The 14,139-nt window shown below is 39.7% G+C and overlaps 1 protein-coding gene across 1 annotated transcript in view; it reads left to right on the top strand.

Moving 5' to 3' along the window:
• The window catches only part of LOC110498375 (disks large-associated protein 2-like), a 230,899-nt gene that overhangs the window by 160,782 nt on the left and 55,978 nt on the right, over positions 1-14,139 (top strand). Inside the window, exon 3 of the mRNA XM_090211454.1 lies at positions 2,587-2,798. Coding sequence (XP_090067580.1) covers positions 2,587-2,798 — 212 coding nt within the window. The remainder of the gene's footprint in view (positions 1-2,586; positions 2,799-14,139) is intronic.

Here is a 14,139-nt window from a genome sequence, read left to right as displayed (position 1 = left end):
TGACTGAGTATCTAATATGGTGACTGAGTACCTAATATGGTGACTGAGTATCTAGTATGTTGACTGAGTATCTAGTATGGTGACTGAGTATCTAATATGGTGACTGAGTGCCTAATATGGTGACTGAGTATCTAATATGGTGACTGAGTATCTAGTATGGTGACTGAGTGACTGAATATCTAATATAGTGACTGAGTGACTGAGTATCTAATATGGTGACTGAGTATCTAATATGGTGACTGAGTACCTAATATGGTGACTGAGTATCTAGTATGTTGACTGAGTATCTAGTATGGTGACTGAGTATCTAATATGGTGACTGAGTGCCTAATATGGTGACTGAGTATCTAATATGGTGACTGAGTATCTAGTATGGTGACTGAGTGACTGAATATCTAATATAGTGACTGAGTGACTGAGTATCTAATATGGTGACTGAGTATCTAATATGGTGACTGAGTGCCTAATATGGTGACTGAGTGCCTAATATGGTGACTGAGTATCTAGTATGGTGACTGAGTATCTAATATGGTGACTGAGTATCTAATATGGTGACTGAGTATCTAATATGGTGACTGAGTATCTATTATGGTGACTGAGTATCTAATATGGTGACTGTTCTCTAAAGAGTTTTCTGGTTCTGAAGATCTTTTAGATGAGAGAGGCTCCTTGAGTAGCTTTTACCTTCACTCTGAGTGACGTTGAGGCCCCTTGAAGGATGGTGAGCCTGTGTGGCGCAAATTAAATGTAAAATGTTAAGTATGTCTGGTGATTTTGCGATGGCTTTGGGTTGGAGATTCAATGTACAGGGAAGAAATATGTTTGTATTTGAAGTACAGCGTCATGCAGGCACTAATATATACTTCAGCAATCCCCCTAGCCGTGTGTGTGTATGGTTGTATGCGTGTGCTTGTTTGTGTGAGAGGCTTAATTCCTGACTCAGTTCCTGATGTAGTTACTTTTTAAGTAACGAGAGAGAGAGAGAGAGAGAGAGAGAGAGAGAGAGAGAGAGAGAGAGAGAGAGAGAGAGAGAGAGAGAGAGAGAGAGAGAGAGAGAGAGAGAGAGAGAGAGAGAGAGAGAGAGAGAGAGAGAGAGAGAGAGAGAGAGAGAGAGAGAGAGAGAGAGAGAGAGAGAGAGAGAGAGAGAGAGAGAGAGAGAGAGAGAGAGAGAGAGATTAACGAGCCTGTGATATTTAAATGAGTTTGTGAGCAACACGATGTTACCAGTTCGATTAAATGAGCAAGAAGTTTGTTGAACAGCTTCAAATAGTTTCCACAACCTTTCAACAAATTCTATTATACAAACACAATACCAGAATATGATACTTTTGTGTTCGGCTCATGATTTTCATTTGATCTTTTGAATTCCAGAAGGGATCTTCAGAACAGTTGGATCAGCGCAATTCCATGGTAACAACTCAGATTTGTCACATTAAAATGTATGTCAAACAAAACCAATGATTGCAAAGTTAAACAAACCGTACACGTTTATGCACAAGGACTACTTTTAAAAAAACATTTGCTTGAAGAGCACTGCAGATGCACGTTTTGGAAAGGTGAATGACAGCACAAACAGCACAAACTGTACAAACGTTCTTATTCAATGATCTGAGCTTTCTAGTGTGCAGCTCTTTTTCAAGTGTTCTGCTCCGCTAGCCAGCACCCCGCCCATCATCAATGACTGTATATTTAATTCTATCCAACTAAACTATAACAGATCTCTTACAGGGTTTATGTACTACTTAAAGACGTCTTGCATCAGTATGTAATCCATCAGACAGGAATGTCAAACAGTGTTACCTCTCCTGTGATTTACCATACACCATGTAACACTGTGTAAGCAGTAGACACCACATCTCTGATGCTGCTGCTCAATATTGAAGAGCCTTGTGATGTGTACTGTAACCTTGGGTAAACACTGCACCATCACGCTGCATATACCTCACTTTGAGTCTCAATCTGGGAACAGGTTGCAGTCAAGGGAACAAGTCTGAGTCAGAAAACCAAACATCTTTCCAATGGGAATGATGCCATGCAGCTGTCTATGTCTCACTAGCTGTCGAGAGAGAATGACAACAGAATATTACATGGAATGTACTTGAACTATATTTGCCTGAGATGTGGTTGAAAGGCAGTTGCTGTGGATGAATCTCCTATTCTGTTTGATCCTCTATAATCTCACTCTCACTACCTTCATTTTACCAATAAACATGATCGAGGACACAGTCTGTTTTACAACCACGGCTGAGCCAAGAGCCTCTGTGAGTACACAGGCAACCTTGAGGGAACAACATCTATACTGACATAGCACACAGATATTGGCGAACTGTTTTCAGGTCTATGCAACAATAGTAACAGTTCAAAGATAAACTCTACCTACTTACAGTAAATATGATGTACGTAAATACATGGTACCACAAGTGGGACCAAAGAAACATTGAGGTAAACCTGCGTATTTCTAGTACTCATAACATTATATTCTGCAATCGTACTATTGCTCTTACATGGTTGTAGTGCCACTTCCCACCCTATAGAGACCCCACCTGAACCCTTCTCTCTACCCCCCTCTCTATCTCCCTCCCCCAGGTACCTCAGGATGAGTGGAGTGGTTACCCAGGGGGAGGTAAGGGTGATGAGATCCCCTGCCGGAGGATGAGGAGCAGCAGTTACGTCAAAGCCATGGGTGATGAGGAGAGTGGAGAGTCTGACTCCAGTCCCAAGACCTCCCCCGTGAAGACGGTCCGGCCACACTCCCTGGTCAAGTATGTCATGCAAAGACCGCTCTTAGACTCCCAGAGGTAGGCCATGTAAAGTATCCCAGCAAGCAATGTCAAAGATGTGATCCTAGATCTGTGGTTAATAAGGGCAACTTCTAAACCTTGTACAAATGAATGAATACATTTGATTTGATTTCTATAGCAAAAAGGTTTTAGTGTGATTGTTTATAAAACATTGTTACGGGTGTGCGCTGTGGAATAAAGTGAATGAATTCTGGAGTGGAACACTAAAAGAGGAGAATTGTGTTATTGCGGTGTTGTGTTAGTGTAGTTTTGTGTTAGTGTTGCGTTAGTGTAGTGTTGTGTTGCTTTGTGGCAGAGGAAATGGGCTTTTAAAGGATTAGATGGGACATGATGCAGACACAGTCACAGAAACAACAACATTAATGCCTAGCAATATGGCATGACAAATACAGCAGATTAACATGAAATTAGATTACAATACTTGTCCAATGATAGGGTTATGCCAGCAGAATTCTAACACAGAAACAATAGCACAAGAAAAGACATATCCTAGATAGATGATTCAATAAGTTGGGCAAGAATGCTGTTGTTTGCCTTTTTACATACTCTGTTGGAAGGCAGTGCTGTTATTGGATTATAAAACTGCATATTGTAGTCATCTACCTTTCTTTACATTAATGTCAGTGAGGAAATGTTAAAACAGAAATGATACACTGATGTTATTTCCCTAGAAATGTCTCATCATTATCAAATGTGGTTTTGGAATAGGTTTAGAGCCTTGAATTCATTCCACAGAGTGTTTAAAGGGACACACTAGTTATTTCCTCTGTTTACTTCTACTGTTCCTGGTCCTTGTATGGTGTGTTAATTGTCCTTGTCAATGGCTGCTTTGTTTGCCCATTGTTTCACCCATTTCCTTGTTACCTCACTTCCTCACCATCTTCACCCCTGGGGCACTCTCATATATCATTCATATCCTTGTCAGTGTATGTGGCAGAGCAGTAGCAGTTATATTGGAATACAAATGTGGTCCTTTTATGAGATCATGTGGTGATCATGTTACAAGGTGGGTCTCAGTGTAAAATACATATCCCATCGACTTTCAGTCTAAATGGTTTTAGAATTTTGTCTCTAATTAAAAGGTTTTCTTCATTATTTCAGGGGCCGGTATGAGAAAATCACTATTCTCTGATACACCACTATAGTGTAATCTTTATTGTGTTTTGAATTTAAACATTACGTCAGACATAAAAACATGAAATTGTATTTGGCGATTCCATCGTTCCCTGATTTGATTGTTAAAGTAGTAGTGCCACTGTCTGCAAGAGCACGCACAATCACTTTCACTCCTCCTCCAAAGCCACTCGTCTCTCTTTGTTCATGGCTGAATATGGAGACAGTAATAACAGTAATAACAGGAGAGTCCATTTTATTAATTTTCCATTGTAAAACCCTCCTCCCGGATCAGCACTTTCAGAAACTCATGTTTTGTTCTGCCTATTGTATTCTGCTGTATCAGCCAGTACAACACAATGACTGGCCTGAGCTATTCTCTTTTAATGTACGGGGCTCTATTAGATTAACTCTATTCTTGGCACTCTCAAAACAGGCTGCTCTGTGCTAGGACATTCTTCATTTTGGAATGGGGAATGTTTTATTGGTGCTATTTTGGCATACCGAAAATAATTATTAGTCATTTGATTGACAGCCTTTAATTTAACAGAAAAATTGCTGTGGTACATGATGTCAATTTCTTTCTCACTTACAAATGACCTTGGTGCAGACCCAGGGTAAGGGAGTAGCTGAAATCAGTGGGGGGCACAATTTGGGGTGTTCTTGCATTAGAATTATATTGAATTCTGCTTACATCACACTATACCATAATAAACAAAAAGTTCAAATTCCGAATCTCAGAGACCATTGATTGATTGCTTATGAAGGGACAGATTGGCGTTTTGCTATTTTTATATTGGGACATAAAACTAAAACTGATGGGGCACAAGTTTCAAGTGAGGGGGCTAAGCCCCCTGTTGCCCCCTTGTGGACCTGTGTCCGCCTTGGTTGTGTTTGTTTATAAGGTGTGAAACCTATTGGATGCCATACAGTTTCATGTACAGTTTAATACAAATGTGACTGTTGTAATTCTATCCTCTGTTCATTTCTACGTTGCTCGTGGTGTCCCTGCTGTACTGCACTATCAGCTCTATGTTGGTCCTGATCCAGCCCCCTGCTATGTCAGTCATGTATGGTTGTTGTGTGTTTCTCTCCTCGCCAACCCCCACATGCTACAGCAGCTCTACTCATTACCATTCAACACAGGTTGGTCAATTACTATTACGGCACAGCAAGGCTTTTTCCTGGAAAATACTGACACCACAGCAAGTGTCGAGTACACAATACCTTAATATCTTGTCAGCCTGACCCCCGCCACTGATGACACATAAAATGCAAGTGTGTTTCTCACAGTCAGTCTGTGGTTGGCTCTCTGTTACCAAGCACTCTGGGGAATTAATTACATTTCATTTCCAATGTGTTTTTTGCAATGGATTATTATTGATAATTGTTGGTGATTTTAATACTGTGCAGAATACAAATCTAGATAGATCGGGGGGTTGTTTGCATTATTCTAATCCAAAAGCACTTTCTGCAATTTCTGAGTTAATGTCCTCTCTAGACCTGGTAGATGTTTGGTAATTAAGAAACCCTGATCTGACTACACGCACGTGGCGTGGTTATAAGCCAGCTAGTCGCATCGACTACTTCCTTATCTCCTTCGCTCTGGTCTCAAACGTATCACAGTCTACCATTGTTGACCATTTACTTTCTGACTAGGCCCTTATTTATTTGTCTCTAACTACAGTAGAATATCCTAGAGGACCGGGTTATTTGGAAACTCAATCAATCACTGCTAAAAGATGAAGATTTTTTTTTTGAAAAAACAAATCATTTTTAAAAACAGAATGTGGGATCAGCTGATCTTCTGATTGTCTGGGACACTTTCAAATGTGTATTCAGAGACCATTCAATCAAGTGGTCATCATGGGGGAAAGCTATATCTTAGGAGGGAAAATGAATTAACTAAAGAGTTGAATGACTTGAATAAGCAAACTGATACAGTAGTAGACCCTCCAATTGAAATGCTTCTTCTGATCAAGAGTTGACAACATGATGTTTACATGCTTATTTTCTCATCTCATATGTATGTACGTACAGTATATACTGACTTTCTGACGGGCCACCCCCAGGTGGTGAACGTAGGAAACAGCATCTCCACTTCGCCGATCCTCAACACTGGGGCTCCACAAGGGTGCGTTCTCAGTCCCCTCCTGTACTCCCTGTTCACCCATGACTGCGTAGCCATGCACGCCTCCAACTCAATCATCAAGTTTGCAGACGACACTACAGTGGTAGGCTTGTTTACCAACAACAACGAGACGGCCTACAGGGAGGAGGTGAGGGCCCTCGGAGTGCGGTGTCAGGACAATAACCTCACACTCAACGTGAACAAAACAAAGGAGATGATCGTGGACTTCAGGAAACAGCAGAGGGAGCACTCCCCTATCCACATCGACAGGACAGTAGTGGAGAAGGTGGAAAGTTTTAAGTTACTCGGCGTACACAACACGGACAAATTGAAATGTTCCACCCACACAGACAGCGTGGTGAAGAAGGCACAACAGCGCTTCTTCAACCTCAGGAGGCTGACTGTTAAACAGCCATCACTAACATAGAGAGACTGCTGCCAACATACAGACACAAATCACTGGCCTTTTTAATAATTTAATTTAATGGATTTAATAAAGGTATCACTAGTCACTTCAAATAATGCCACTTCAATAATGTTTACATATCTTACATTACTCATCTCATATGTATATCTGTATTTCATACCAACTATTGCATCCTGCCTATGCCGCACGGCCATCGCTCATCCATATATTTACATGTACATATTCTTAATCTATCCCTTTACATTTGTGTGTATAAGGTAGTTGTTGTGATTTTTAGATTACTTGTTAGATATTACTGCACTGTTGGAACTAGAAGCACAAGCATTTCGCTACACTCACATTAACATCTGCTAACCATGTGTATGTGCGGCGACAAGTGGTGCCCACAAACTGTTAGGGCCTACAAAAAGCTGTTCCAACAGCAAAGCTTTCTTTCCAGCACTATGGAGTGAATCCTTACCACCACTACACCAGCAGAGCCTTGTCTGGGAGCGAAACAATTCATTCAGCCATATTACTGCCTTTTTTTTAAACATAGCTGATATGGCCGACCATATCTCCCTGGCATATTACGTCATTAATGCAGAAGCATATTTTGGTCAAATTTTGTCATCAAATGAAGAGAAAGATTTACAATTCCGAGTTGGATGACCATTCAAAACATATTTTCCCAGTCTGACTTCCCAGTTGCAATGCTTGAGGTTAGCCACTGTCACTTCTTACTTCTAAACAACTCGTTATTGAATTAGCGATTTCCAACTTGTTGTGTAATGTTTATGTCCAATGGCCGATGAACACCAATACATTTTATATATAATTTACCTTCAGTATTTATCTTCATATTAACAAGGATTAAAAAGGATTTGCCAGTAGATTGTCTACTTGATTTATGATGACTGCTAGTTAAGATTTTGAAAGTCCAATCAAAGCTACTGTAGATATAATGTGATTTGACATAAATGTATCTGTGGCCAATGACCTTGAGCCTTCTTGGATGGGCACTTCTAATCTAAGTCTATGGTAGGGCCCAAAGGGCTCACATTCTTGATTGTCTACCCTTACTAAATGCAGGTGACGTAGTGTCCCCATGAGTGACAGAACACTGAGCCAATCACGGTGCAATGCTGAGCCAATCATGGTGCAATGCTCCTATTTTCTGCTGGCCTGCCCCACCACCACAGAAAGCACTGAGCTTGGCTGAAACACCTGCATTTTGGGGCTGCCTCCTTGTATGCGGCTTTATTAATTCAATGATATATATAGTTTTTACATTGTTTGCAAACTGATTTGTGACATGTTTTAATGCCAAAATAACATGCAAAACAGGCAAGCTCCCCCAATTAAAAAATAAATTATATATATATATATATATATAATATATATATAAATATATATATTTATGTTATTTCAATTTTTTGGGCAAAAGATGTGGGGCTCAAAACATGACTGGTCATTACATTGGTGACAATATTTGTTAGTTTGGTGTTTATTGCAGATTTTGAGAAGGCTTTTGGGAAGATAAAAGCGATTTAATTTAGAGATGCCGTCAGTATTTACATTTTGGTAAGTAATTTCAATGGTTTAGGGTCTTATAGCAGAAACCGGTGAGTAAAGTAGTGAATAATGGGTATTTATCTAAAAACGTTGAGCTATTCAGAGGGGTCAGACAAGGGGATCCAGTTTCACCTTATTTATTCTTATTGGCTATCGAGATGCTGGCCATCAAAATCAGGAATAATTCCAATGTAGTAGGTCTGAGTATCAGTGGTCTTGAAAGCATGATACAACATTTGCCTCTCAGCCGCAACAATCATCCCTAGATGCTCTTATTGGAGATTTAAATAACTTTTCAAACTATCAAATCTGAAAACAAATGATAAGAAATGCACCATTTTGAGAGTGTTTTTCTTAAGAAAGTCCAACTATATTTTGCGTTGTTGCATACAAATAAGTGGAGCAATAGCCCAGTGGACATGCTTGGCATCCACATTTGAGAAAGAATAAAGGATCCTGTAAAGGAGAACTTTGATTTGAAACGTGCCAAGATTGACTAAATACTATTGCTGTGGAAAGGTAAAGCTTTGTCTTTATATGGCAGATTGACATTAAACACCTTAATTGTCTCTACAGTATCTCTTCCTGTCACTTCCATCCCCAGATAAGGTTTTCTTTAAGCAGTTTGAAGCCAACATTTTTCTGATTTTAATGGAATGGTAAACCAGAAAAGATGAAACGGATATATATCTATAATGTATGACAATGGAGGGCTAAATTTTTAAAAGCTTTATTTAACTAGGCAGGTCAGTTGAGAACAAATTTGTATTTTCAATGACAGCCTAGGAACAGTGGGTTAGCTGCCTTCAGTTCAGGGGCAGAATGACAGATTTTTACATTGTCAGCTCGGGGATTTGATCTTGCAATCTATCAGTTACTAGTCCAATGCTCTAACCACTAGGCTACCATCCACACCACATTTAAAGAATATTGAAGCCTTAAATCAATCTCTAGAACTATATGTAAATATTAATGGGATCTCATGTAATATCGTAGATGAGAGAAACCCACTTTTCTATTTAAAAAATAATAATTTTATATAAATTAAGTTTTTGCACCTTGCTTGGTTCCTGCAGGATTTCTTAATGGACATATCCCCATTCTTTAAATAATCAATAACAGCTTGGTTGCATTTTCAATATTATCCCTCGTAAAAAATAACAGAAATTCTGAGCCAAATCATATGGTTGAATTTAAATATCCTGATAAATCAAATAAAATGTTTGGGAATGTGTTTCTGGAAAAGGGGATCTTATTTTAAAATAATATCATTGATAGTAATGGGAATTTTATTTAATTTGAAACACTGTGCACAATATATGGGAACATACAGTATGTATAAATCATAATTACAATCAGTTACTGGCAGCAATTTCTACAGAATAGAAGAAAAAGTTAAGGGAAAGAAAAGAGAAACTGTTTGTTTGCCTACCTCATATTACATCTCCCAGGTGGTTAACTAGAGATAAAATCAATTAAGACATTTTCATTTTCATTTGGAAAATAACAAATTGGTTGCCATCCCACACAAGTTCCACTCTTACTGGGAAGAGCAGTTTGATACGTCCATCCCTTGGAAATGATTTATAAACTGATTTTTAAAACCGCATTAGTGTAACAATTTTCGTTGGTGGAAGAAGGAGTAGACCAAAGCGCAGCGTGGTACGTGTTCATGATACCTTTAATAAACTGAACACTGGATACAAACGAACAAGAGAATAAAGGAAAACACTGAAACGGAAAATACCCACAAACAAAAGTGGGAAAACAGGCTACCTAAGTATGGTTCTCAAAGACAACGATTGACAGCTGCCTCTGATTGGGAACCATACCAGGCCAAACACAGAAATATACACACAAGAACAAAACATGAATTATCACCCCAACCCACGCCCTGACCAAACTAAAATAGAGACATAAAAAAAAAAGGAACTAAGGTCAGGACGTGACAATTAGACTCATCGTCTGAATGTTTCAGTTGAAGATATTGTACACGTTTCTGGCTACTAACAAGATGTTACAAATATGGAGCATAGAAGAATCCCCTTTGTCCTATTTTTGTTGCGTGGAAGTGGAGGATTTGTTACATATTTTCTGGTATTGCCACATAGCTGCTAACTTTCGGGCAAAAGTACAAGAGCGGTTACTCCCTGTTGTACACAATTTTGTTATATTTCCACAAACAGTTATATCGGGGTGACTTAAGGGACAGATGCATCACGGTATACAATCTCTTGATTGTGCTGGGGAAGGTTTTCATTTTCAAAAAAATATATGAGTATTCGATTCTTTCAAAATAACTGTCAAACAATATTATACACAAGAAGAATTGATTGCAAAAAAGTGGGAGGTCACAATATTTTACTGATAACCCCCCCAAAAGAAAAAAGACCAAAAGAACTTGCAACAACAAAAAATGGCTTAGTCCCCCAAATGTGGGTGGGTGAAGGTGGGTTTGTAAAATAATACAAATTATTATTATTATTATTTTGTCTAATGTTTACGTTTTAAAAGGCCTCTGTTGAGATAGGACACACACAAGCACGCATGCACACACCATTGCCCTTTATGGATCCTTTTATGTTTCCTGGCCACACAGCCCGCCTCAGAGTCCATTGACAACGACACAAGTATGGATATAGTTGATGAGGTTGATCCTGTATTCACTGTAGACAGTGTTGGTCTCCCTCAGGGTTTCAAGGGTTTCAGTGTTGGGCTACCTGGCTGAATGCCTGCTGTGGTGGCTTTTCATTCATGGCTGAATGGACTGAATGAATCTCGCTGTCTGGCCATTCGTCTTCTTGTGTTGTGACACCCCAGGACTGCTCCAGTATTGCCTGTCTGTTGCTCCTATTGCAGCTATTTCAGTTTGAGCTTCACCTCTAGGGCCAGCCAGAGTTTTGCCTGGCCTTGGGGCCCAGAGTTTTTCCTTGCAAGATCTCACACGTTAAATTTGAATAATTATGAACGCAAAACAGTTTTTATAACTTAATTGTTTAAGACCTTAGCTTAAAAATAAAATGAAGGTAAAATAAAAAGTATTGTCCAGATGTTGCTGCTGTATGGGGATCCATGCAGGAGTGGTGCTGCTGGTATGAGTATAAGTCTTTCATAATATCATGGCTCACTGCTTGTTTGCACTGAATTGAATTGGATTTGAGGTTTGGGGTGTGTGTGCAAGGTTGGATTTCTGTTTCCACTTGAAGCAATTTCCTCTCCTGCTGGGTTGCAGCGGGTGTAAATTTGATGGCAGAGGTTCCTGGAGCTAATGGTGTTAAAGTGAGAACAGCCTTTGCGTTGTGTCACCTCCCTCTCATGGCTGACAGGGTGACTCTCTGTTCACTCTCTCAACAATAAATAATATATTACCGTCACCAAGCCTGTCTCTAGGCCCGTTCAGCTGAAACGCCCCTCCACAAGAGGGGACTGACGTCTACGATCATCTTAATTAATAATCATTTACACCCCCCAAATATCCCTTGGGGTCCCGACCTAAGGACCTACAGACTGTAGACTAAGATGAATGGAATTTGTATATTCGATTTCTCGCCGCAATAAGAGGGACTTTCCAAACTGGTTTAATGGATGTATTAATGATGATGATGGGACTGGAATGGCATGTGGCAATTTAAAGCATTACTGCATAGCAGGATAATTAAGTTAATGAGTCAATCAGGCATGGTACACAGCGTCTGATAGCACTGTAGCATTTGATTGGGAAGCAGAGGAGCACTCCCCATCATTGGAGAGAAGCACACTTTCTCTAATGGCTGCCTTCTCATCAAGAATGTGGGGGCAAGGTCTACAAAAAACAAGCCAATCAATCCCAGCTATTTTGGGCAGGTTTTAATATAACTTTTTTACCCTTCAAATTATGATTGGCCTCTTGAGTAGCAGCCGTAATGAATAAAACTCCTGATGTGGCATAAGGCAATTCATTATTCATTCAGATTGTGATTGCGTATCATATGAACGCTTGTTGCTCACATCTCAAGGTCAGAGAAGAATCCCATTCCATTGATTAGTTGCTGTTTTAGACACATGCTGCATAAACTGCTTCTTTGTTTGCTGTGCTGTTCCCACAATACTTTAACTTTGTGTAAGTAGGGCTCGTGCTTGGATCTGTGTGCTACTTTCACTCATAGTTTAAGTCCTTGTTGTCTATAATGGTACAGTCATTGCACAACAGTAACTGTCCTCAACCTAGAAGGCTGAAATGGAGGCAAGCTGACTAACCAATATGGTACACTCCAAAAGGGAACCCTGTCTCCATTGGATAACCCATTTTGGTTCCAGGTAAAACCATTTGTTTCTACCTGTAACCAAAATGGTTCTTCTTCCTGTAGATGAGGTAAGCATTCCATTGACCAGATTGGTGCACATTCAAAACATCTGATCTAATAAAGTGGATATTCATGAAATACGTCATGATTTATGTATTGTAACAGGCCCACAATGTGCTTACTTAAGCCCATTTTTTATATATTTGGCTGTTTTTGTTTTTCAGGTTAAGATGAAGCGACTACGAAACGCTAACTCCCATTCGTATAAGCTGGTTAGCATAGCTAGCATACAGAAATCGTTGATGTTAGTCAAAGTTGTTTTTAACTGTAATGCAGTTGATTGGTAATGATGACATGAACATGTGTTGGGGTTGACATCCATACAAGCATTATACTTTAAATACACATAATATGATTAATAGCCTAAGTGTAGGCAAATTTTGCTGGGGAGCAATAGGAGACATCGGGATCTTTCCCCTACGGCTCTTTTACCCACGCGTTTTCATGGCAATTACATTGTTTTGGTCAAGTTTGATTTACTTCTTTACCGTATCTATGGGGATAGCCAAAGAACCCTTTTAGGTTCTAGATGGCACCTGTTTTCTAAGAGTGTATGTGCACAATATCCTTCTGCCACAGAAGCAGGCAAATGCTTAATTTGCTGTGTATCTGCTACTGTATGCTCATGATGATGGGGAAGTCTTATCATCATTAAACATTGATGATTATAATGGCTTTATAATGGGGCTTAAACACATTTGTAGGTCCCTCTGACTTCCTGATTTCCTTACTGTCTCCTGACCTCTGTTTTCTGGGATGATGGATGAGGCTAAACTTCACTGCTCATTATCTTCAGTTCCACTGACAGTAAACATTCAGACAATGTGATTATTCTCCATTGAGCTTCTCTGTTAGTTGTGGTTGTCTGCAATGCTGTCGGCCCTATATCCGCTCACCTTCCTGTTATAGAGCACACTCATTTCCCAGAAGTCCTAATTCCTGTGACTATTGCCCTCATCTGTTCAGGATGACTGTTAAATAGCCATCACTAGACGGCTACCACCCAGTTACTCAACCCGGCACCTTAGAGGCTCCTGCCCTATAAACATAGACATGGAATCACTGGTCACTTTAATAATGTTTACGCACTTCTTTACTAATTTCATATGTATGTACTGTGTTCTATTCTACTGTATTTTAGTCAATGCCACTCTGACATTGCTCGTCCTAACATTTATATATTTCTTAATTCCATTCTTTAACTTTAGATTTGTGTGTATTGTTGTGAATTGTTAGATATTACTGCACTGTTGGACCTAGGAACACAAACATTTCGCTACACCTGCAATAACGTCTGCTGAATATGTGTATGTGACCAATACAATTTGATTTGATGACTGTAAGTCGCTTTGGATAAAAGCCTCTGCTAAATGGCATATTAGGTACATCACCCCATTCACGAAAATGTTTTGCTCCTACAGACAGAGTCTCGTGGACGTGACTAGCTATATAAAGCAGGTATACAGGCATCAAAACATTCACTTACTGTCCGATTGAATGTTAGAATGGACAAAACGAGTGACCTAAGCGACTTTGAGCCTGGTATGATCGTCTGAGCCAGTGCACACCGGTTTCAGTAACTCAGAAATGGCCAGCCTCCTGGGCTTTTCACACTCAACAGTGTCTAGGGTTTACAGAGAATGGTGTGACAAATAAAAAACATCCAGTCAGCGGCAGTCCTGAGAGAGGTCAAAGGAGAATGGCAAGAATTGTGCAACCTAACAGGCGGGCCACAACCAGGCAAATAACAGAGCAGTACAACAGTGGTTT

The sequence above is a fragment of the Oncorhynchus mykiss genome, chromosome 19 (genome assembly GCF_057628025.1).
Source record: "Oncorhynchus mykiss isolate SJ-2025 chromosome 19, ASM5762802v1, whole genome shotgun sequence".
Lineage (NCBI taxonomy): Eukaryota > Metazoa > Chordata > Actinopteri > Salmoniformes > Salmonidae > Oncorhynchus > Oncorhynchus mykiss.
Note: the sequence above shows the minus strand (reverse complement) of the source record. Positions and strands in the feature narration are given on the sequence as shown.